This window comes from Lytechinus variegatus, chromosome 15, assembly GCF_018143015.1.
Source record: "Lytechinus variegatus isolate NC3 chromosome 15, Lvar_3.0, whole genome shotgun sequence".
Taxonomy (NCBI): domain Eukaryota; kingdom Metazoa; phylum Echinodermata; class Echinoidea; order Temnopleuroida; family Toxopneustidae; genus Lytechinus; species Lytechinus variegatus.
In genome coordinates, this window is record NC_054754.1 from 22,662,170 (window position 1) to 22,689,666 (window position 27,497).

The 27,497-nt window shown below is 38.0% G+C and overlaps 1 protein-coding gene and 1 pseudogene across 1 annotated transcript in view; both read right to left on the reverse strand.

Annotated features, from left to right (window-relative positions):
- Nucleotides 1–18,814, reverse strand: part of LOC121428407 (prokineticin receptor 2-like) — a 36,971-nt gene extending 18,157 nt beyond the window's left edge. The window contains exon 1 of the mRNA XM_041625007.1: nt 18,336–18,814. Within this exon, the coding sequence (XP_041480941.1) occupies nt 18,336–18,814 (479 nt within the window). The remainder of the gene's footprint in view (nt 1–18,335) is intronic.
- Nucleotides 18,815–24,611: 5,797 nt separating this feature from the next.
- Nucleotides 24,612–25,397, reverse strand: LOC121428408 (annotated as a pseudogene).
- Between the last annotated feature and the right edge of the window lie 2,100 nt (nt 25,398–27,497).

A 27,497-nucleotide genomic window follows, 5' to 3' on the forward strand; every position in this document is an offset into this window, starting at 1 on the left:
TCGAGGTTTTACTTTGACAATCACGAAGAAGCTCGAAGATACCGCTTACCAATATTAACAAGCTAGTTGAGATGATAAGCCATGTTCGCAGAAGTCATTCAGTAATAGGGAGGTTTCCCCCGCGATACAGGACGAAACCAAGAACAAAGCAAACGTGTTGAAAATGCAAGTCAATTCACAATGACAAGCTGGGAAGTCTTTGTCGAATTTTGGCGAATCAGAACCTCAGTTTCGTCCGACGTATCGAAGCTGACGAGAAATTGCAACAAAGAAAATGTCGCTTGTCCAGAGACACCTGAGAAACTGCTGTTTTCAACTCACCAACCCTCGACAAAGACTTCATTGCCATAAAGGGCACTTGACAATGAATTGTCATAAGCATGTTTCCGGAATCGTTCTGCGTCGCGAATGTAAAAGCTTCCTATTATAAAAGTGAATCACCAGATGAAGTACTGTGGATTCGAATAACAACCAGATTTCATGAACAGAATCACGAAGCAATACCCTTTGCGGCTTCATAGCTAGAGACACGATGTGATGACGTCGATTGAAATACATGAACTATCTTTGGATCACAGCTTTTAATTGGTGGAAAGGTGTGAAGAAAAGAGAGAGAGAGCAAAAGATGGAGATAAGGAACAAGTGAAAGAGAGCTTTAAAAGGGTAGGGCTGTACCGCATTCTTCTTTTTTTTGGAAGAAAACTATAGCGTCACTTTTTAGTCAAGTTGCTCCCTCCCACCTCCATCAAAATATCCTGCCAATGCATATTGCTTGAATACATATAAAAAGAAACCAAATTTTTTTCAAGATATAATGATGAAGTCGCCTTTTCTCAGTCATTCCACGATGCAGAGCGATTGAATCAAATCGAGACCAGTAGGCCGTGGAAAACGGTCAGATCAACGGTATGAAAAAGGAAAGAAAACTGCGTGGCTGCCCCGAACAGAGAGACGAGTGAGTTTTGCTTGACGTCAGGCGATTTCGATAACGATATCAGTGTTCGACATCTCACGATCGTGCACGGAAAACCCAGATGAATAAGGTAAATTCGAGGCACCGTCGCATTTATTTGCGTAATCATCCTTCAGTGGCATAATGAGCCCCCCCAAAAAAAAAATAGTCTTAAAAGCCCCCACCCCCTCCCCCATGTGTACGCCACTGTCATCCTTCATTTCAAATTTAAGCTTTTGATGTAGCAAACCATAAACTTCCAAATGACTGCTAAATCTAATGCTTATTCTCTTTATCACAGTTAAACATTGAAACAAATTATTGTAAAACATTTTGTTTGAGAGCTTTCTTACGATCATTTTCTCCTATTCATGCGTTATGTTTCGGTATAATCGTGTTTATATGTCAGTCATAAAAGTTCTTATTTAGAATTTGATAAATTGATGTTTATCCAAGATCAAAAGTTTCTAATGAGATTATTTAGTTTTGGCAAATGTGTTTATTTTTTTGCAAAAAAAACCCATTTCTAAAGCAGAAATCCATATTTCATGTGTATTAAAAAGCTTTAAAGAATTTCATAAAGAACATTTGTTGGGCAGAAGCATTTATCAATATCGTGTCCCATACGTCTTTCGATCTGTGAAGGGTTGTCCCCCCCCCCCTCCCTCCGCACTCTCTCCCTCTACTAAACCTGTAGATCGACTCGGCGTGACGTCACTAGCACTATAGGCCATGGCCGCGATGGAAGTCAGCGATCAATTCAATAAACAGACCATGTAGATGGTTTCCCAATGGGGTAGACAATCTATTAATACCGACAGCATTTTTGTTAAGGTTCGATTTACACCACATCTCCACGGTTTGGAATATTCGTTGTGTTAGACCCATTTTTTTTCATCCTACGCGACAGGACGAATGCACTTTTTTACCGGATGTGTTACAAACTCGAGTGCATTGTGGGTAGCGGTCAAGGTTATCGCGGTGATGAGATAGAGCGAGAGAGGGCGGAAGAGATCGCCACCAAGTAGAAGCAGTGAAACTAGTGCAAACTGCCCATGGCTAACTGTGTGTGAGGGAGGGTGTGTGTGTGGGTGTGCGAGGGTGTACGGTGGGTGATTTTGTAATTAACTATTGACAGCTGTGTCAAATACACATGGAAACGAACACTCTTTATTGTTAGGTTTTTGTTTTAATAAGTAATGTATCTAAACATATACCGATCTTATTTTTTTTATATTTGTAAACCGCGATTACTGAGGAGAGCTTCATAACAGAAACTACTTTTCTTTTAGTCATCCTCAGGCACTATTCGGTGGTAATTTTTTCTTCTTGTACTTATGCTTGTTGTCTTTTGCCTGGAAATAAAATAAATAAATAAAATCAAAATGTAATTATTCACGTCTGGGACCGACCTTTAACGCCACCATCCGAAAGACGTGACCAGGACTCGAACCTCGATCGAACTTCTGACTCAATCAACTCCGTCCCCCCCCCCCCCCCACATAGCTTGCATGACAGGCACACGCCACACGCCTACAAAACTGCCACTTAGAATGTTTAGTCGAATCTCCAGCAGCAGGTCTCGTTTTCACTTCCCCAGAGACTGCCTACTTGTCCACGGTTTGTCACATGGACATTTAGTTCGAAAAAGAGGTTGTAGATTAAGAGGGTGTTGCAAGAAAATATATGTAATCACTTGCAAATTTCAGATGCAAATTTACAAGTGATGGATCAATTCTAACTCGAGCAAATTAATTGATACTTGTTAATGCAAAAACAGGCCATAATCAATCGCAAATCAATTTGGGGACCTAAAATTGTCTTGCGATCAATTGCAAGTTTCCTGCAACATCCCAAAAGTGGTGTTAGTCTTCAAAGGGGCTATTTATGAAATGGGTACATAGCCTAATTTATGGATCGGGCAAAATGGTATTTGGGCGTAGTCAATAGAAAAATGGTTGGTAAACGAACTGGTTGAGCATTTTGAATGAGACCATGGCCGAACAAATATTTTTTTCGGAGTGAGGGGGGCGGACGGCGTCGTATTTTTTTTCGAAGAAACTCAATAGCGAGGGAGCGAATCGACCGATCCTGGAAGCGCAAACTGTGGTGTAGCGGTTCGGAATCTCGCCTTGTAATCAGAGGGTCGTGTGTTCGAATCCCCCCATGACCTAGCGTCTTTTGGCAAGGGGTCAATCCACACTCTCGCCCAGGTGGTAATTGGGTACCGGTAGGAGACAACCGTCATTGTGGTTGGTTCAGCGAGTGTGCGCCAACAGGTTGCTAAATCAAATGACCGTCAGGACCGTGTAATGATAATCGTGAAGCGCTTTGATCAGTAGATTGATAAAGCGCTCTACGAAAGCCAATTATTTCTATTATTGTTAATTTGGCGTTTGCACATTCTAAAGTGAAAGTAAGGGACTTTTTGGGGTAGATTTTGTGAAAATTGTCAGTAATAAAATGCACTGTTTTCAGAATTTCGGGGAGTTACCTCTGCCCCCCCCCCCCCCCCCACTGTCAACGGACATGAATGACACCAAACGGAGAGTAGACAAAGTATTGTAGGCTAAGTGACAATTTACCGCTTGAATTTGATCCTGGAACTCGAGAGAATAGTTTTGTTTAGCCTGTGTAAAATGAAATAAATAAATGCACTAGAGAGCATGCGCATTTACATCAGGCAGGTAACTATCGGAGAGCCTTAAGCGCCATTCGCTTGAAGTTAGGGAATAACCAAATCACTATTCTTTCGGGAGAAATTCCCATGCTATCTCCACCTAAGTATCAAGAATAACATTGAAAGGCTAACAAAGTTAGAAATCCAGGCACATGAGAGGTGGACATTTGGGGTTTTCTAACAGAGGATTTATCTCGTGCATGTTCTCGGAATCGAGGAACGCTTGTGACGCAAACGAGATTTTGTTAATGCGCCGTTGATGAAATAGAATACCAAGGGTGGGTTCTTGTTCCAAGTGCGAGAGCTTTGTTTTGGTTGGGTTTACCATGTCCCTTTTATACGGAAGCTTCAAAGTGCCATCGACTTGACGAGATGGCGGTGTTTTTTTTTTTTTTTTTTGCCATGTCGAAATAAAAGCTTTAAAGGGGTATTCTGAGTCGAAGGTATTCATAATCAAATAAACGTGTAAAATTCATCGAGCAAAATGCAAAAAATCATCAAAATCTGATAACAAAAGAAGATGGTTATTGAATTTCAAAATTAAGTAAAATTTTAAGAAAACAGTTATATTGACGTCGTCATGAATAATTATTAGGTGGACTGATGATGTCACATCCTCAGTTCCTTTTTCTAATGTTATTACACGAAATCACAATTATTACATATTTTCTCATACAAGTGTAAAAAGTTTTTATCCAACTTTTTTAGTTCTTGGGGAGAAACTTTTTGAATAAACTCGTGTAATAAAATACAGAAGAACAGGTTGGGATATGACATCATCGGTTTGCTCATTGAATGTTCACGAAGTTATGCACATAACAGTTTCACTAAAATGATGCAAAATTTTGAAATGCCATAACTTTGTTATTCTTGATTCGAATTCGATCAAATTTTTAGTGTTTTGTTTGTCTGACTTTACTTTATCCGTTAAAATAAAATAACTTTCACTCTGGGGTACCCCTTTAATATGTCAACGTGGTGAGATATGATATCTTGCCAAGTCGACTTATAAATGATTGTATATCGACATGGTAAAATAGGTTTTTTGTCAAGTATCTTTTTAAAAAATATTAAAAATTATGTTGACATGACGAGACATTCCCAACCACGTATCTCGTCATATTGGCATACAACTATCTATAAGTCAACTTGGCAAGATAAAGTATGTCGCAAAGTCGAAATCAGTCAACTTGACGAGATATGTATTTCATCATTTTGACGGCAATTATATTTACATGGAAGGTCCTTAAATTTGATGCCCCTTCTTCTCCAAAAGATTTCATATCAAGCATACAGAAGACCGCTTATAACCAAGCAAATAAATAAATAGATAGAAAGCTAGATAGAAAGATAGATAGATAGATAGATAGATAAAAAAAATAACAAGTGGAATGCCCCTAGCTGGCCGTCTCACCTGCATCACGCGATTCAACATAGCAGCAGTGCTGACTTAGAAAACTACTATAACTCGCACAAGATGTTCAGTGATACTTGGTTACTCTCTTCCACGTTTTATGAACTAGATTTCACATGACCTTTGACCTTGATCATGTGACCTGAAACTTGCACAGGATATTCAGTGATACTTGATTACTCTTGTGTCCAAGTTTCAAAAGTCAGATCAATAAACTTGCAAAGTTGTGATGGTAATTCAACAGATACCCCCAATACGGCCAAAGTTCATTGACATTTGACCCTGGTCATGTGACCTGAAATGCGCACAGGATGTTCAGTGATACTTGATTACTCTTATGTACAAGTTTCATGAATCAGATCCATAAACTTTCAAAGTTATGATGGTAATTCAACAGATACACCCAATTCGGCCAAAGTTCATTGACCTTTGACCTTGGTCATGTGACCTGAAATGCGCACAGTATGTTCAGTGATACTTGATTACTTTAATGTCCAAGTTTAATGAACTAGACCAATAAACTTTCAAAGTTATGATGGTAATTCAACAGATACCCCCGATTCGACCAAAGTTCATTGACCCTAAATGACCTTTGACCGTAATCATGAGACCTGAAACTTGCACAAAATGTTAAGTGATGCTAGATTACTATTATGTCCAAGTTTCATGAATCAGATCCATAAACTTTCAAAGTTATGATGGGAATTCAACAGATACACCCAATTCGGCCAAAGTTCATTGACCTTTGACCTTGGTCATGTGACCTGAAATGCGCACAGTATGTTCAGTGATACTTGATTACTTTAATGTCCAAGTTTAATGAACTAGACCAATAAACTTTCAAAGTTATGATGGTAATTCAACAGGTACCCCCAATTCGGCCAAAGTTCATTGACCCTAAATGACCTTTGACCTTGGTCATGTGACGTGAAACTCATGCACGATGTTCAGTGATAATTGTTTAACCTTATGTCCAAGTTTCATGAACTAGGTCCATATATTTTCTAAGTTATGATGACATTTCAAAAACTTAACCTCAGGTTAAGATTTCGATGTTGATTCCTCCAACATGGTCTAACTTCATTGACCCTAAATGACCTTTGACCTGGTCATGTGACATGAAACTCTAAAAGGATGTTCAGTAATACTTGATTAAGCTTATGGCTAAGTTTTATTAACTTGGTTCATATACTTTCTAAGTTATGAATCATTTCAAAAACTTAACCTCAGGTTAAGATTTGATGTTGACGCCGCCGCCGCCGTCGGAAAAGCGGCGCCTATAGTCTCACTCTGCTTCGCAGATGAGACAAAAACCGAACTTAAAAACACCAAAATTATTATCGATGCGATTATATGTTCATTGATCATTAAATTGGCAACCACAATTGAAAGAGAGAATAAAATTGGTGATGTAGCAGATCTTGTTACTCAATCGACTCCTTGTCTTTACCATACCCCGGGCTATATACCCCGGGTTGTGTATTCGCATAAACCATGGTACAAAGATGCCAATTTGGTGTCGATAAACGCACAAATACAAAAGGAAAAAACAACAACTCCGAAATGGATTCTCGAAGAGTACGACTTTCCAGCGAAATAAAACACCTCTTCGTGTAGTTTTCACTTAATTCAAAACTTAATATTCTCCTTGCATGATATTAGAAAGTAAAGAAACTAACAGTCAGAGAAGACTAAAATTGCAAGAGAATAGAGTAGGAGTTGTGCTCTCGTTTTAATTCGGTTTCATTCGGTTCGATTCTACAATCGATAATGCATTTATTTTGTTAGTACTTTGAAAACCGTCTGTAAAAAGATCGGAAAGAGTGTGTGTAGACCTGAATAATTATTTTGACTGCGAATTCGAGTCACGCAAAACTCCTCTTTGCTGTCTGGGTGCTTATATAAATCTTAGGGAAAATAAGGATTGACCATGGTATAAGTCTCTGCCGAACTTCCTTCAGGCAATACAGAAAATGGTATTAACAACAATATCCTCGGTGTTTTCGCCTTATTTGATGATATTCCTAGAATAATTAATCAAATTTACAAAAAATCCTACGCATTGTAGTCCGTAGTACCATGGCGTAGCGTATTTTGTACTTTGAAGGTCAAGTCCACCCCAGAAAATTGTTGATTTGAATCAATACAGAAAAATCAAAGAAGCGTAACGCTGCAAATTTCATCGAAATCGGATGTGAAATAAGAAAGTTATGACATTTTTAAGTTTCGTTTATTTTTCACAAAACAGTTCAATGCACAACTCAGCGATATGCAAATGAAAGAGTCGATGAAGTCCATCACCCACTATTTCTTTTGTTATTTATTGTTTGAATAATACAATATTTCAATTTTCACAGATTTGACAATAAGGACCAATGTAATTTAACCATTAAAGTGATTGGTTAACATTGATTTGACTTTTAAAAAATCTGAGCTAGAAGGTCACACTTGTCACCTGTGTCTGTGATATGTTACAAAAATGAAGCCCAGAAAAAATTGCGTTCGAAAACAATTATTTAGTGCTTCAAAAATTGAAATATAAAGTGACCGGAAACACCATCTTAATTTCATCCCATACACTTATGTGTACTATTTAGGTGTCTATAAGACGCCTATTTACAACATCAGGGTTTGCCTTGTAGTTTTAGCTTTTTATTCTCAATAATTGTTTTCAGGGTTTATTAGTTCTAATGCATGCACTTGTACACATGTTTCATCTTGGTTTGAGAATTTTTTTAATCAGCTGCTCACAAAGTTAAACAATACCTTTAACTGTTAAAATAATGCTAATTCCACACGTTCAGGGAGGAATAAAACTTTGTTACTTGTTGGATTTTTCTCATTTTTTTCAAATCAACTTTTTGTTGGGGTGGACTTGTCCTTTAAAAGGCAAGGTTTTAAAAGTAAATTTCTTTATTGCCCACCACAACTTGCAGCTGTCTTTAGCATTTTACCAACTCTTCGTGTCATCTATACCATGTATACCTACATCATGTACATGATGTATGCAATATCAAAAGTCTAGAGTCAGTAAGAGGAAATCATAATTATGCATACTGAAAAATTGCTTCATAAGGGGGTATAAATATTCTCGAATATATTGATGTGTCACTTTAGGAAATTATAGGTGCATCCCGCCACAAGCCTTTGCTTTTAGGGTATACGCATTCTTCTAACATATACATATTTATATTCTTCATAACAAAGTGATTTTGTATGCATTTATGTTTACGAAAAGCGTGGAAATTTGTGAAATGGAAGGAAATAATATTTATTTAACTTGAATTGAATTGAAAAACACGCATAAGGCTATTCTTGGAAAACAAATGTAGAAATAACTACAAAATCAAATCTGAATAAGTATATAAAGAAGTGAAAATGATCAGGCGACGTACATTATTTAATTCCATATGACAAGAAATGTTCAGATTTATCTCTTTTTCAAACGTTCATTTCATCATTTTCCCAGGCGAAATACAATTTATAGATATATCAAATTTAATGAATTTCGAAGAAACCATATTCAATACGGAGATGTATGGCAGCCCAAATGATATACTAGTATATAAAAAGAAAACAGTACGCAGAAAACTTAATGGATGTTTCATGTATACACTTCTAATCGCAGCAGACAGTCCCTTTTAAGTACAGTCGCTCTTTACATTAAGAGAAATCTCAGAGATTATAATAATATCACAATAGAGAATGATAAAAGAGAGATATTATGTTTACATCATAACCATTATCATCAACCAAGTATATTTGAAAAATGGCAGTGCACTTCCGTGAACACGTATTCGAAATTATACAATCTTCTTTTTTATTTGATTTCGATTTGCTGTTTTTTTCTGTAATAATATATTACATTTCGTAAAGTGCAATAAAAATATAATTCAAAACAAAATGATGTACTACCATTTACAAATTGCAGAAAAGGGATAGGCATCACAAGCTGATTTCTTGAAAAAAAAAATGACAACCCCTGAATCAAAATTATATAATGAATATTTAGTTCATTAATCATCCAAGAAATTTAGACCGTAATCAATAATTTCCTTTATACTACTGGTACCCAATAGTTTTCAAATATAATTAAACATAGCTTAAGAACATAAAATTCCGACCCACTGTCAGACCCAGGGACGGATCCAGGATTTTTCAAAGGGGGGGGGGCAATTTTTTTCGGAGGAAAATCTAGACACGCAAAAAAAACCAACCACAAATTAAGAGTATTTTGTACCCCCCCCCCCAAAAAAAAAAATGACAAGCAAAAAAAAAAGTTTTCAATTTCAAAAGAGGGGGCACACCGCTGTTTTAATGGCATTTTTACATTACAAATTCTAATTTTGCTTCTTCTCAAAGGTAGGGGGAACGTGCCCACTCTGCCCCCCCCCCTGGATCCGCCGAACTGCCAACTGTGGGTATCGAATCCTAGAAAATGCAGTCGAGTTTAAAAAATGATTGGTTCGTGAAGGCTCTGACAGAGACTTTCGACTCTCAGTATACTACTGCGCCACCTACGACGAGAAAATAATACCACACATTATAAACTTAATAATACGGAATTTTCGGAATGGCAGAGGGAACGGATTCTTCAACACAATAAATCTATTAAAAATGCAAGTCAAACCATAGTGGATAGCTTAGAGGTCTTTGTCGAAAATTGGTGGATCGGGACAGCAGATCGTGCTAAGATTCGGAGGTGACGAAAAATTGCAAATAAGGCGTTTGATTCACCGATTTTCGACAAAGGCTGCTTTATGTTACGAAGGACTTTTGGCAAAAGATTCTCAACGTTCCAGAAAACGTCGGCGTAGTGATTTCAAAAACGCCCTAAACAAGTTAGAACCTATAGCGAGCTAATAATCAATGCCAGCTTACACTGACGTACAGATGGGAGGGGGACTTGGGGCCATTGACCCCTCCCCCTCCAAATATATATATATATATCACGACCAAGAAAAAGAAAGAAAATGGAAGGGAAAATTGGTTATTGTGTATTAATGCATGAATATTGTGTCAGAATCAGTTTCATGGATTTTGACTTCAAAATTTTGGCTCGCTGGCTTCGCTCGATCAACGTTTTAAAGAATTGTTTTCCCATACGCCATGTCGAGCCATCTCGTATTTTTTTGCTCACTGCTAGCTTACATGTCTAGAAAGTCCAATCTAGAGCTTCGGATCACTTTTGAAAAGAGTAGGGGAGGGGCTGAACATACCAAAACAATATCGCAAATAATTCTATAGATGGTCATTTTTACGTTGGAGTAACCCCTTCAGAAATCATTCCCAATTCCACATTTTTATATATAACTAATTTCTCAAATCTAGCAGTATACACAGTTTTAAAAAACATAACACCTTAGAATTAGGTTGTTTCAATTTTAAGTCTCAAAAATATTTACTCGTTTTCGCGTGATGAATTATTGATTAATTTCATTTTTCTAGGGCTTTATTGAGCCATCGTTTGCCGCATTTTCATCGATTGGAAACGTGTTATAAGGCATTACTTCTCAAGAGTGGTATGTCTAGTCCTTTTATTTAGAAAATATACTATATTCACAGCCGAGCCATACATGACACAGTTTAAAGAAGTGTAGTAATTCTTATTTTCTTAGTAAATATATGTTGAAAGATATAATGGTAAAGTGACAAGATTAAGATGGTTTAATGGAATATTGGGTTTACACGGCTTCTACTGAATAGATTCTAGAGGTAATAAATAATAATTCTGAATGTTGGTCCCCTACAATGTTAAAAAAACCCTGATTTTACAGGAAAAAAGAAAATTTTTGCACAATGCAATAACAGGATCATTCTGTAAATTCATAAAACAGGAATTTTTCTGCAATTTAACAGAACAGGTCTGTTTGAAAAGGGGAAAAGTGTGTTTTATTTAAGGAAAATTGGAAGATTCCCTACACCAAATACTGATTTTCTGTAAGATTACGCAATCTGGGAAGATTACAGGTGTTATCGAGACTCGGCTGCAAGAACTTCTTTTATTTCAAGGATAAATTTTCTACCAGTGTAACTAGGAAATATCGTCGGTTGAACTAGAATCGTTGTTAGAAGAATCCCTCTGGGACGTGAAATACCCTGCAATTAATCAATCTAAAGTGGTTCTCGGGCTGAAAATAATTGTATCTATCTAAAGCGAGTAAAATACACCAATTAGAATGCTGAAAATTTCATCAAAATCTGATAACAAGTCTGAAAGTTATTGAATTTTGAAATTCAGTAATATCCTGTGAAAACAGTTTTCTGCACGTCTTCATGAATATTCATGAGGTGGGCTGATGATGTCAAATTTCCACTCTCCTTCTCTAATGTTATCAAATGAGATCATAAACATTTCATATTATGTGCGTTTGTAGCAAAAACAAGATGAAGCATTGATTATCATGCATATAATCATGATTTTATATAATAAAATACAAAAGATCACGTGGGGATATGACATCATCAATTTGCTCATTCAATATTCATGAAGACAATCCATAGAAGCTTTTTTCACCGACGTAATGCAATTCATAATGCAAATGTTTCCTTTGTTATTCCTTGTCGGATTTCGATCAAATTTTAGCGTTTTGCTTTTCTGTTCAATTCATATTATTTTCAGCCTAAAGTACCCCCTTTAACTGCGTTGAGTATGGGTTGCGAAAAAAACGAATTTGCATATTTTTATGCAGCTGCCAAAAATCCGCTTGAAACTTGGTACATACAAATTATTAACTGCACCTTTAAGGAACCGCAAGGGCGTTGTCAATCGGGTGCAAAGGCAATGGTCATGAGGACATTCAGGGGTGCATAATTGCACCTCTTATCAGATCCGAGCAAGATTTCACCCTCAAAAATCCTGTTATAATTGCTTGGGTGTAAACTTGTAATTTTTATTCTTGTGTGCGCTATTTCGTGGCAACAGGTGAATCTAAACATTAGTCTCAAATTGGCGGATACATTTTCATCTTAGACACGCGGGTATACTATGTAACATCAACAATATGAGATAACTTGAGGCTGATACGCAAAGAGAAAGTGTGCTTTGGGGAAATTAAAATGGCACCACGCGGTGCTAACTGTCACTCCATCCGGAAGCTAATGGTAATTACAGGAGTATCGCATACATGTGTGAGACAAGCTGTCATAATCTGCCCTGAATTACGGATCAGAAACCTGAGGGGTGAACCCTATACAGGGGCCCGTCTTACAAAGAGTTACGATTGATCCGATCAATTGCAGCTATGGACGGCCAGCAACGTCAACATCAATTTAATATGCATGTTTGTTCAAAATCTTTTTCTAGCTGTGATATAAATCCATGCATTCACTGTTTATTTGAAAATTCACCGTGCTTCTCTTTGCATTACAAGGTTGTTTGCAGATTTTTCGTAGAAAAAAATTATGACACTGATGGATTTCCATAGAGTTACGATTGATTGGATCAATCGTAACTCTTTGTAAGACAGGGCTCTGGATAGCGTTTTATAAAGCTGTTCGTAAAGTTACGCATGACTTTGGGATTTATGAACGACTGGAACAAGTTCTTAGTTGCTAAGTCGGACGGCTATACACAGGGATATACTTTGTACCACAAGAATGGTCACCAGTCGTGCGTGAAGTCATTGTTACTTCCAAATACACTGGCGTAAATCTCGGGGGGGGGGATGGGGGTTATACCCCCCCCCCCCTTTCGAGGAGGGGGGATGGCCTGTACAATCATCCCCCACTTTTTACGAAAGAAATGAAAAAAAAATCAAAGAGATAATTGTTTTATTGGTGAATATTCTTCCTGAAATACCGCCTAACAAATAAAACAATATTATTGAATCATACAATGCAAATAAAGAGCCAGTTCACCATTTCCAAACGAAATACTTATGTCCTTATTATAACATTGAAGAGAAACCCCCGTTTCTTCCCATTCATCAATGTTGGGGTCTTTGGGAAGGGGTTAAGATGGAATGTCATTTTTTTATGTAATCTCTAATAAAATCATGGGGTAAAAAGACAATAATATTGGAGGGGTATTTGCCATATGGACATACAGTGGCGTAACTATGGGGGGGGTGGAAGCACGTCCCCCCCCCCCCATCGTCTTTTAAAAAAAAACGGGGGAAATGGGGGAAAGGAGAAAAGAGGGAGAAAGGAAGAGAAACGTAGTGGGGGAAAAAAGAAAATATCATTCATTATAATGTTATATTGTATTATAATTATGTTATGTTGCATTACATAAGAAACATTATTATCATAACTTCATGAAACATAATTTGCCAAGGGCCTACGTCTTCATTGTTCCTGGTGCTCGCATTTTCTGTTTACGAGATATATAATTACGTTGTACTAAAACATCCTGTTTTCAAGTCAATATAAACCAAATATATTTCCTAGCACTTGAGTTATCATTGTTTTAAGTAGTGACATATGCTTCTTTTTCATGACTCAAAAAGTGATTGCCCCATGTTAAGGTCTTCGTACATATGAAACATTTCCTGTCCATGATTACGTTCGCATTAATGGATTGGTGAGATATGTCTGCTCTTCATGAATTCCTAAAATCAGTCCTCAAAATGTCCCTTCTTCTGATCTGAATATAAAAAAAATTCAGCTCACGTTCCGCCCTCGCATCATTTTGTTAATGAAATACGTATGATCCTACATAATTCCTACAAAGAAACCTTGGAATTCCCCACTTCAGGTCTGAATTATCTAAATTTTCATCGCGCTCGCAGTATTTGATTAGTGAGATGGTATGATAATCATGATTGCAATGACTACAAAAAATGTTTCATGTGTTCAGATGTAATTCTAATAAAATCAGCAAGCGCTTGGCGCTCACATTAGATGACTATGGTGAGATATGCATACTCTTAATGGATTCCTAAAAAATATTCCTTAAAATCTCGCTGTTTGGGGTCAACATATACGAAAACTTCAGCTCGCGCTTCGCGCTCGCATTGTTTCTGTTTCTGTTTAGTGAGACAGGTACCTATCATGATTACACAAATTTGATTATAATGTCCCTTTTCAGGTGTAAATATAAAAAAAATCAGCTCGCGCTTCGCGCTCGCATTATATGATCAGTGAGATGCATATCCCTTTAATGACATTGTCCTTAAAATGTCTCTATTAGGTCAGTATACCTGGCAACTGAGCGTGCTCACTCATGCAGTGATTTAAAATTTTTGTTGGTGCCCCCCCCCCCCCATTCCGTGACCCACGGTACACCAATGTGGACATATCAATGACATTTCCTTGCAACTCTAAAAGCATGATTGCAAAAAAAAAATGCCAAAGTATTTCAGTCATCCCCCCACCCATCAACACGGATTTACGCCAGTGTCCAAATAGCTTTATAAAATTCCCACTGGGCCCCATCTTACAAAGTGTTGAGTTACGATTGATCCGATGAACCACAATGGAAAACCAGCCATCCCAACATCTAAAATGACTAATTATGTCTGTCAAAATATTTTCTTAATAGAATGTATATTCATACGTGCATCATTAAAAATGGGACTTTGTACAAATTTCCTGATCGGATCAATCACAAGTCTTTGTGAAGACGGGACCATTGTGGGCGTTTCATGAAGCTGTTTGTAAGCTAAGAGCGACTCCTTTCATGTGGTAAATGGCATACACCAAATGTTCATTGGCGATGGTTTGGCGCGTAAGCTTCATGAAACACACCCGGGTGCAGAAGAGTCTTGTGTCGTAATACAGTCACACCAGAGAAACCGACTCCAAACCGACCGATGGTATGTCATTGCTAACCATGTTATAGCTTTGATCGGTCTGGAGTCGGTTTCGTTTGTTACGAGTGTAGTTGTATGCTGTCTTGATACGAGGTAATAATAGGAAGTTTTTGAAAAATGTATTGCCATAAAATTACGCTTTTCATGATAATGAACCACCAAGAAGTCTTTGTCGGTAATTCGTGAATTAAAACAATAGTTTCGTCCTGGAGTCTGCATGGAAAAACGACCTAATTTGCCATTTTTCGTCAGCTCCGAAACTTAGGACGAAATCACTGTTCCGGTTCACCAAGATTCGACAAAGACCTCCCAGCTATTCATTGTCATTTGACGGACATTTTCAAAACATTTACTGTGTTCTTGGATCCGTCATGCGTAGCAAAAGCGAATAATTCCCTACTAAGGTGTGGCGATGGCATTTATAATTTTTTTTCTATAAGGAAGACTTGACTTGATTGGAGATAGTAGGTTCAAGGGGTGCCGTTCAAGTATGTAGATGGGCAGCCGCCCTCTGCGACAAGAAGAAAGACAGAGTATCACATCGGATGTTTTGGTTAACTGAATATACCACTTTTTTAAAGAAAAATAAACAATAAATTTCAATTCAAGGACCAACTTAACTTCATCATAAATTGTTGAAATAACGGTAATTGCACATGTTCAGCGAGAAATAAAACTTTATTTCACTTGACAAGGAGGAGAAAACTATGATATTTCATATTTCATATAATAAAATACAAAAGAAATAGTGAGTGGCTGACGTCATCAGTCTGCCAATTTGCACACCAACCGGGATACTGTTATGTGAAATAATGCAAAACTTTAAAATTCTTATTTTACATCCGATTTCGATGACATTTTCAGTGTTTTGCTTGTTGAATTTTTCCCCTTTTTACAAAGCAACTTTTTGTTGGGGTGAACTTGTCCTTTCAAGAATGATTAGTCAAACCAAAGTAACATGATCTTACATTTATCCAAATACTGACAGAACGTGAGATTTTTCCCTCAGTGACATTTGTAAACTACATAGCGTGCGACGTCTGCCCGCATATGGAAAAGAGACAAGCGTGAAAACGAAAACCGCTTTCCCGCGTTTATTAGCAGCGGGATAAAATCAGAAAGCTTTATTAATTCTGTACATCACGCCTTGTGTTTCCGCGCTGATTAGGACTGCCTCATAAAACCAAGTCGTCGCTTCAGATTTCAAATATTTCCCTTTCTTCTTTAATAATCTTATCCTTTATAGTTTGCGTGACGATATATCTTTGGCGGGATTTCATCAAGGCAACGTTTGTTTGCATCCATGCTGTTGTATTTCCAGACTGACGAACTCTCCAGGCTGTCGTCTGGAATTACTTCAACACTCGCCGCCTGGGATCGCTGGTCTAACCAATGTCTGCGTAAGCACCAGGTTCTTCACCACATCCTTTTAGCTCCATTTATTTCAAAATCATCTTTTTACGCACCATAAAGCAGTGGAAAAGAAAAACACCCCCATGATTGACAGGATCGATCTCTAGGTACACCAACTTTAGACTAGGGTTTAATGTGAACTCGAGTTCATAATCAAGACACAAATCAAACGAAATAAAGACTGAAAAACAGCCGCTCATGTCATCTGCCGTCATCCCTTTGGCACTTCGCCGGGCACTGCCCCCGAATATGTCGTATGAAATAAGAGAAAGCAGGATTTTAAAAAGGGGGCATTTTTTTTGTTCTGCAGATATTTGACAAGCCCAAAAAACAAACAACAAATACAGACTAAAGGACATTCTACTAAAACTGATTTCATGGCTATCAACGGAGGGGAGGGGGAGGGGTTGGGGTACGGCCCCGGTGTGCCTTCCACCTGGATCCGCCGCTGAGGGGAGGGAATGGAGAATACCAGCTCATCTCATGCGGTACATTAGCCTCAACTGTTGACGTACTACTTGATTGGTGGCTTAACATTGACGGCATTTCTTTCATGAATGTCTTCAATGGTTTCAATCATCAATCGTCACCAGGGAGAGGGTGTTTCATAAAGCTGTTCGTAAGTTAAGAGTGGCTGTGGGAATGGCTGGTAGTCCCTATTTTGTGGCAAATGATATTTACCTTTAAATGTTTATTGGTGATTAGGGTCTATGTAGTGCGTGAAAAAGGTTGACCAGTCGTTCTTGAAGTCGCTCTTAACTTACGAAGAGCTTTATGAAACCCCCACCATTATGAAGACTATAAGTCGAATTGCTGTCCAAATGCGTCTACACTACCCTTATTATGTATCTATTCAACGCTGTTTAGTACATGAAGTTTGTAGTAGTTGTTAACAGTTGAAACAATGGTTAAAACCGCACATATCTATCATTCAACAGGTATAATATATTACGCATGGTTGCAGCTACTGCAAAGTTCATGGGCAACGTCGTAGGAAATTCTAAACATTTTTTTTTATTGTGTAGCAGGTGGATATTTTTAACAGTCCTATCCTCCTATGGTTATGGGTTCGTGTGTGGTGCACAATAAAAACGTTGTTTAACATTTCATAGCTAGTAAGGTTCTTAAAGTGGAGCGTTGTGGCCCAGTGGATTAGTCTCCGGACTCTGAAACAGAGGGTTGTGGATTCGAATCCCAACCATGGTGTAATTTCCTTCAGCAAGAAATTGATCCACAATGTGCTGCACTCAACCCAGGTGAGGTAAATGGGTACCTGGCAGGAATTTATTCCTTGAAACGCAGCGCGTGTAACAGCTGCACTGCTAAAGCCAGGGTATTTATGCTGCATATACTGTAGAGCGCTTAGAGGCTTCTGACAAAGTAAGCATTAAGCGCTATATAAGCAAGTATAATTAATTAAAAAGATAAACATCGTTTTTACTGTACGGTACGACGAATATGTCAACATCTAGAGTGGATTTGACGCTTGATGAGTTTCATTTTGCCCGACTAGTCAATTTATGAAATTACACATTAACTTTTGTTATAACTAATCAATGCTCATCCATGAATACAAATAATGATATTTCAAACTTGAAACTACACATCCTATCCATAATAAAATGATTTTATGATAATAATTATTTTGTTATTTGCTGTTATTATTTTACTAATTCAATATTAATCTATTCGATAATTTATTGACCTAAATTCAAAATTTTTAACTCGGAAATGTATTGCAGATGGCAAATACGAGTCATACAAATCATTTAATTGGAACAGTAGCAGATAACGCAATGAACGAATGGGGAAATTAATTTTTAAAAATCAATTAATCAATGAAAAAAATGAATTATGATATACAGAAAAATAAATAAACGAATATGAAATATATAAATTAATTTATCAATCAATTAATCAATAAATCAATCAATAAAGTCATGAATAAAAATGAATGACTTATTCAATAGATTATGAAATGAATATGAAAGAATGAATTATTCAATAAATCAATTAACCAATCAACTATTAAATAAAAATGTAAATGAATAATATAGATGGATGAATTAATATATAACTTAATGAACTTAGAGGATTAGAAAAAATATATATACAATTTACCTGTCTATGGCGATGATCAACAGGGAATTGACGGAGACGTAGAGCGAAACTGCTTTCAAATAACCAACAATCACACACATAGCTCGGCCAAACGGCCACGTCTGGTGTAGATAGTAATAAAAGTTAAAGGGCGCCACCACCGCAGCAACCAGAAAATCCGAGAGCGCCAGGTTTCCTATCAATAAATTAGTAACCGTTCGCATTCGCTTGAAGCGGTAGATCACACAACACAACAAAAGGTTGCCCGTCCCACATATCAGTATCATTAGCGTATAACTCATGCTTAATATCACTTTTGCAGACGTGTCGACGCTGTAAGGGTTCGGGTAGTCGAAACTCAACGTCGAGTTCAAGTTGTCATAGTAATCCGAGTAATAGTAGGGGTTGACGACACCGTAGTGGTTCTGGGAGGGGTAGACCTCCATCACTTGGATATAGTCGTCATCCTCATCGGGTTGGTAGGAATTGGCCGACGCCATCGTCGGTTTCGTTTAAAATTAAAGAAACAGATAACGGATGTATGGATTCTATTATAATAAATTACGTAAAGATGCAGAGCTCACAACCTTCGGGTAGCCTTTGTGATGGTTCAAAAGAAAGGCCTGATTACCGAAGATTATTCATGATGAAAACTTCAATCACGTCGTTAATATTTACAGTACATTATTAAGAATGATTTATAAACTCAAAACAGGGTTTGCATTACGATCGAGAGGCACAGTAAATTGTTGAAATAACGTCTAAAAGTTTAGATAGACAATCGGGCTACACAAGTAAACGTAAGTCAAACGTACTAAAAAAAAAGAAGGCAACGTGAAGCTATGAGTTAATCCTCACAATATATCCTTTATAGTCTGATCCAAGAAGACTGTACAATACAAATGCAGCAAACTATCTTCAAATTTCTAGATTTTCCAAACGACGAACGAACAGAAAAGGAGCGTTGAAGCAAAGAACCCGAATTTTATATTATCCTTGCTGTTTTAACTTGAAACTATAACCAATGTCTTCTAGTTGTATATTCCAGGCTTATAATCCAAAATATTGTGACATTCCAACTCGTCGGAAAATCGGAAGAGCCTGCTTGCTTCTCTCACCGTGAAACTCGACACAAACAAAAGTTTTCTCAAGCAGACGATATCTAGCGTGTGTGTGTGTGTTCCACCGGGTTGTGGAGATGCAATGCCAGCTTGGCGCGGGAAGCGTCGACCAAACTATCCCTGGGTATCATGACGTCACGGATCTATCCTGCGTACGTCGGTACTCTCTTTCTCGTTTGCGCAGTAGATGGCTTGGAGATTGGCGAATGACGATGATAGTGTAGGCCGGTATATAAAATAATCAGAATATTGCTTGGAGTTATAATGAAGGCGGGAAGCGTAGACTAGGTGAGCGTAAACGTAAATGCAAGTGAACTGCTTCAGAAAAATTCTTTAGTCGATTTGATAAATCCAGGGATATCCACACAAGAAGGGGGAAAAAGTGAGAAGAGAATCAAAATGGTTTGGGGGATGTGTAACGAAATATTGGTCCTATTATTCAATTGAAGAAAAAAGGGACTTCATCATTAGGTCGTCTTGGTCCCGTCCCTGTCATATAATCGAGTTACACTACTTGGATCCATCTTTAATGATGAAATCATCCAACAACACTATTGCTGAGTATAAAAATCATCATTATCATCACCAGCACCACCACTGTCATCATCATCATCATCATCATCACCACCATCATCACAATCATCATCATCATCAAAATCACTCATCATCATCATAATCATCATCATCACAATCACCCATCATCATCACCATCATCACAATCACCATCATCATCACAATCAAATCATCATCATTATCATCACCAGCACCACCACTGTCATCATCATCATCATCATCATCACCACCACCATCATCACAATCATCATCATCATCAAAATCACTCATCATCATCATAATCATCATCATCACAATCAAATCATCATCATTATTACCACCACCACCACCATCAACATCATTGTCACCACTACAATCACCACCATCATCATCAGCAGCAGCAGCAGCAGCATCATCACCACCATCAACATGATGATCGCGAAAAATAGACAGCAATAATTGCAAAAGGATCTAGAATCATAATAATGATAATAATAACAGTAAATCATATCAATGAAAACTAGTATACCCATTTTCAATCAATTCACTCTGTTGAAGGCGCCAATTGTAATAATAATGAAAAAGTAATGTCCTATAAATTTTTATTCAAAAACTTTAATCTACTAAACATTCGCATAAAAACCTATTAAACACTGGGTAGTAGAGATAAAGTCGACCCCCCCCCCCCCTCCCCTCTTAAGAATTCATTGTACATGGGAACGTACCACGTGACCCTTCTTTTACTCAAATAACTGGAACCTGACTGCTTGATCATGCTCACACTTTATACTTAGGCCGCATTAAACATGTAAGCATGTAATGTCGTTTGCCCCGTTAAGCGTGCTCTTTGCGAGTACGTGGGGTGACTCCCTTCTCACCTTACTCAACTTGTGTACCTTTTTGTCCATGAATAAGCATTGTTTTGCTTTCGTTTTGAAGTCGAATGAAGCTCAAACAGAAAAGACATGAATGGATTCAACGATTGAGCACTTCTTAAGGAGAAGATGCGGGTTTGAAAAGGAACAGTAGTGGTTTGCCATGCGAATGCATGCCATGCTGTTGATGTAATACAGATATGAAAGGAGCATTGTGATTGTTTCAAAATATTTCAAAAAAATCTCTTATCAGGTAATCACAAAATATATTTGTTTGATTTTATCTATTTATCGATTCTTAAAATACCTAATAATGATATTTTTCATTCTTTTCTTTGACCAATCTTGTTCTTCATTTATTGGTTAGTAAATGGACATCATCTATTTTATTCTTGAATAAATATTCTTATTACAGTATTCATGAACCACGGATTATGTGAATGCCATATTAATGAACTCCGAGCTACTGCGTCTTCGGATAGCTCCGGACAAAGTTTAATGTAACATATTTTAGCTTAGTTTATGCATGGATCCTATCAGTAGAAGCCATGTTTTATGCTATCTTAAAATAACATGTCTATTTTTATGGAAGCTTAAAAGTGCCACCGAGATGTTGAGATAATTATCTCGGGAAGTCGACATCTTGATAGCAAAAGATAAGATGACGAGATCCTGGATCTCATCATGTTGACATCTTTTAGAAGAGATGATGAGATGACGAGATCCTGGATCTCATCATGTCAACATCTTTTAGAAGAGATGTTGAGATGACGAGATCCTGGATCTCATCATGTCAACATCTTTTAGGAGAGATGTTGAGATGACGAGATCCTGGATCTCATCATGTCGACATCTTTTAGAAGAGATGATGAGATGACAAGATCCTGGATCTCATCATGTCAACATCTTTTAGAACAGATGATGAGATGACAAGATCCCGGATCTCATCATGTCAACATCTTTTAGAAGAGATGTTGAAATGACAAGATCCCGGATCTCATCATGTTGACATCTTGTAGAAAAGATGATGAGATGATGAGATGATCTTGTCATCTCAACATCTCTTCTTAAGATGTTGACATGATGAGATCCAGGATCTTGTCATCTTATCATCTCTTCTACAAGATGTCAACATGATGAGATCCAGGATCTTGTCATCTCATCATCTCTTCTACAAGATGTCAACATGATGAGATCCGGGATCTTGTCATCTCATCATCTCTTCCAAAAGATGTCAACATGATGAGATCCAGGATCTTGTCATCTCATCATCTCTTCTAAAAGATGTCAACATGATGAGATCCGGGATCTTGTCATCTCAACATCTCTTCTAAAAGATGTTGACATGATGAGATCCGGGATCTTGTCATCTCATCATCTCTTCTAAAAGATGTCGACATGATGAGATCCAGGATCTCGTCATCTTATCTTTTGCTATCAAGATGTCGACTTCCCGAGATAATTATCTCAACATCTCGGTGGCACTTTTAAGCTTCCATATATTTTAGATAGAAGAAACGAGTCTCCGTGTTGTAACTCTCTCTTTTTATTATTCAAAGCACGTATTGTTTAAGATGACATTTATCCTTTAAAGAATAATGAGGAACGAGGAAGGAAATCCGGTTTCACGCCTGTGAAATCCAATTTTACACCTATCGCTAGAGTAAATTCACGGAGCATAAGACATGATTTGGCACTGGATTCTGATCACATAACTGGATAACGAATGACGTTCTCTCATGTCGCCGTGTAATATTAGCTGCAAACATCACGAATTCGGAACATGAATGCCAAAGAACTTCGCGGCTGACGCTATCATTATTGGGTGGCCTAGGGGAGGGGGGGGGGGGGGTAACCACGCGCTTAGGGTTTCAGGTCATGATAGCTGAGTGGTAGAGCGTCCGCCTCATGGACGGAAGGTCGTGGATTCGATTCCCGGCCGAGTCATACCAAAGACTTATAAAAATGGGACCTTCTGCCTTCTTGCTTGGCGCTCAGCATTAAGACTGGAGAAGGGTAATAATAACATATTATGTCATGCAGGGATCGCTGGAAGAGCAGTCTTATGATTGAAGTGGCTACCCTGGGTAAATAAAACGTTATCATTATTATCATTATTATTATTATTATTATTACTATCATTATGATCAATTAAGAGGAAAGAAAAAAAAACTAAAACTGCTATTACTGCTACTTCTACTACTACTACTACTACTACTACCACTAATAATAAGAAGAAGAAGAAGAAAAAAGAAGAAGAAGAAGTAGAACAACAAAAAGAAGAAGACAACGAAGAAGAAGAATACAAATGATGAAGGTGATAATAATGATGATGATGATGATGATGATAACAATAATAATATTAAGAATAATGATGATAATAACAATAATAATAATCATGATAATAATAATAACATAAAAATAATCAAAATAACGTCATATTTATCCAGGGTAGCCACCTTAGTTCGGGAAACTGTTCTCCCAGCGAACCCTGCTTAACACGATAATCATCGCCCCAGGTTTAACTGGGCTGCCTATAGGCGCTCAGATTCAAGGAATTTCTTTCTACCAGGTACCCATTATTTCATTACACCAGGTAAGGGAGTGGCAAATGTAGATAAACGCTTTCCAAAAAGGCGCGAGTGCTGAGATGGGATCCGAACCCCGGACCTCGTGGCTCATCATCCAGAGACACATCCACTCGTCCACATCACATCTGCTGAAATATGTTATCTTCGCCCCGTGAGGCTTATAAATGAAATTCACGTTGGCCGTACCTTGAACCAACATCACATAATTATAAAAAGATATACTGATGCTCTTACTACAGAAATATGGCCATGATGATGTACATGTAAAGGATCACGATGGGACTCATGTATTTCATAGAATATAAAAGGGACTTTGATAGAAGATATTTGATTTGCTTTCATTTGTTTTATTATAAATCGGTACAATGGCTCTCAATCAGTCGACAGCTGGATTTTTGTATTTCTATTGTTTTTTTTCCAGAGGGGACGTGCACAGAGAAATACACTACGCAGAACCAATGAATGATATATTATTATGATATAATATAATACAATATTAAAACAAGAGAAGTCAAGCTTCAAGATAAAAATTTATTCTGTTTCGAAAGAGAAAGGTGTATTGTAAACCAGAAAAGGTTGAGATGTGGTACGGAGAGATAAGAAGGGAAAGTCACGATTCCCAAAGAGAACATGGAACTGACCACACCCAGTTTCTTTCCACAAATATCAAATACCTGTCCGTGGAAGATAACAGAATACAGACCTAATACGTAAAAACGTGCATTTTTTAAACAAGTGCACACCAAGTTACCAATAATGCACATAGCATTTGAATTTATTTGAAAGCAGGATAAAAGAGCATTGTACATTAAATGCTTTACTCACGGGCATATAGGTGCCGCGGCCGGGATCGAACCCCGGACTTTCTATGTACAGCCAGGCGCCTGAGACCACTCGGCCACGGCACCTCAGTGGATCATGAGAGTAAAACGATCGTGTTTAATAATCGAAGATCACTGAAATGATAGTAGTAGTACAGTTCTTAATAGACGCATAACACCAACAGGTCTATGTGCGAGGATAGTGGGAAATATGATTAGAATTGTAAATTTAAAATGAAACACTAAATATACATTATGAACATCGAGGAATCATAGGTTGAACCTAACTGAATTAAACATTCTGAAAGGAGTGGGCTTTAATTGTACTCTAAATTGCTCAAGCTGGGTAATATTTCGTAAAATCTTTGGGAGAGAATTCCATTGTGCTGGTGCAGCCTTCTGGAAAGCCCGATCCTCGTTGTGATTTGAAAGAAAGTTCATATCTACGATAGATTTCCAAGAAGAGGGGCTTGTTTGGGTCGCTGTGTGCGATGAGGAAGTGGGAAGATAATCTTGGAGTTCAGGAACTGCTTGATGTGGGGGTCTTCTGCACTTGGATGCTGGGATTTCTTCCACTCTGTTGATCTGGATAGAATGGGCACGGGCAGGATGCATTGGTCCAAGGGTCTTCCGTGGGGTCCAACAGCCGCAGCAGTGGTCAGGTCAGGTCACGCTACTCCCTGTGCATGTTGTGGGTTTCACTCCTGCAGCCTGTTGCATAAAACTTTTTACCTGAGAAAATTCTGGTAAAAACTGAAAACTAAGGTAAGTCTGATTTCTGCCACTTTAACACAGGGCAAAAACTCTGGTAAAAACAACCTGAGTTTTCTCAGGTAAAAAGTTTTATGCAACGGGCCCCTGCATGGGGTCATAACGGAGCCACACACCAAGGTTCTTGATCTTCTGGGGCTTCTTCTCATAGATCTTCCTGCAGCTGCAGCTCTCTCTACGAGGCTTCTTCATCTCTTCGGAGCCTGTTACCAATGTACCAGAAGCGGGACTTGGCGGGGATTTCATCTGGGGCTAAGATTCGCATGTTGAAGAGGGCTGGCAAAGGCTGCCTCTCGGTGGGCATCTCCTGGCCTACCACCAGGAATTCTGTCTGCTCTCCTCTGAATTTCATTTCGTGTACAAATCAGGAGGAAAAGGACGAAGAGCAGTGTGTGGATTAATTGGAACAAAGAAATTGATGTAGTTATTCATTTTTGTAAAGATTACGATAATTAATGTTGCGCAGAGCAGAACTATAAAAGATAATGTAGAGGAAATAATTGGGGAAAGAACAAAAAGAGAATTTTAAACCCACTCTAAAATAGCTATTTTTAAGAGTAAAGGGATATCATTAACTATTATTGACCAATGGTGTCGATCCATGTTTCGGATGAAAAGGCGGTGGGGGCAAAGTGAAAATTTAAAAAAACATTGCACGCGTAGCGCGCGGAAAATCGGCAATTTTGTATTTTTAATAGTATATTTAAGCCAATCTTAATGTTTTAACATTATTTCCTAGTGCTTTTTAGGACATAATATATTTGGATTACATAGTATAAATTTTTAAAGTTTACCGAATTTGAGCCCCCGTCCCCCACCCGATCGACGCCTCTGTTACAAACATATCTGAAAAATAATATTTAAAATTATTGTTTATGCTGTCAGAGACACGTAAACCACAACGCTGAAAAGCTGCTTTCCATTTATATTCTTGCTATTTCGGGTGACAATATACCGTGATATTGTTATCTCATGCATCTGCATTATTGTTGCGGCTGTTATTGAAGTCAATGTTGTTGTGTTTATATTTATGTTATTTTTCTTTGAAATGACCTCTTGTGTTATTGTTATCGTTCCCGCTGTTATTGAAGTTGAAGATGTTGTTGTTATTATGCATATTGTTTTGTTTGCTATTTTGGGAAACAATAGTTAAAAACATAGCGTAGCATCTTCATCCCATGTGTTATTATTATTATTACTGTCCCACTGTTTTTAAAGTGGATGTTTTTGAGGTTGTTGTTATCATTAATGTGTTTTTGTTTGAAATTACTTCTTTTGTTTGCGCCATCGCCGTTATTGACAGGGGTAGGAGATTCGCTTAAACTGCCTAGCGGGACAGGCGAAACGGTCAAGGTACTGTCCTCACCCCGTCCAAATGATAAAGGGGGGTAGGGTACTATGTTCCGATCGCTTGCCCCGACATATCGCCAACGGGGGTAACGATCATCACCATGAAGGAGTGCCGACGGTTCCCCGTAGGTTACGACGTGGAAGGTATCGGATTGAGAGGATACAGTGAAAAGAGGCGTATCGTATCCTATTACAGTCTCCACCCCTTTGATGATCGTTCGCTGAAATGATTAGCAGGTGGTCACTATACGCCCTCAAGATGTTTACCCAATATTGGGTAAAAAAAGAAACATGGATGTTTGTCGGGTAAAATGATACTTATTGCTTGGTAGCAATTACACGAAAAACGATGTGTTAAAATTTTCGAACAATTTTTTACCTAATATTTGACCTTATATAGTTGTACCCTAAAATTCCTTGAAAAATCCATATATGGCTTCTCTAGAAAGCCGACATAATAATCACTGTTAGTCCTTGATTAATCTATTTTCTATACCCTCTCTCTCTCTCTCTCTCGCTCTCTCTCTCTCTCTCTCTCAATCTCCCTCTCCCTCCCCCTCGCTCTAGCCCCTCCTCCTACGCGCCTGCTCCACCCCCCCCCCCCCACCTGACAATGTATTTTTTTTAATCATACTCCCAAGTACCAATCTCACTCTTTCCCCGTATGGTATCATTTCCTTTCACATCAACTTGTGTGTTTTTACTCCAATTTCTATCTTTGGTTCATTGGTGCAGCGGTTGTGAATCTCGCCCTGTAATAAGAGGGTCGTGTGTTCGAATCCCTCCATGGCCTAGCGCCCTTTGGCAAGGCGTCAATCCACACTTTGCCACTCTCACCCACGTGCTGATTGGGTACCGGTAGGAAACAACCGTCACTGTGGTTGGTTTAGCAAGTTTGCGCCTGACAGGCTGCTTGGAATACTATGAATCCAGTGACCGGGTAATAATAATTGTGAAGCGCTTTGAACAGTCGTAGATTGATAAAGCGCTATATAAATGCCAATTATTATTATCATTTTCTTTCCTATATCAGTGTTCACTATATAATGTATCTGTGCAAAGGCAAAATCCATCGTCTCATTCTAGATGACGTGTGGAGATT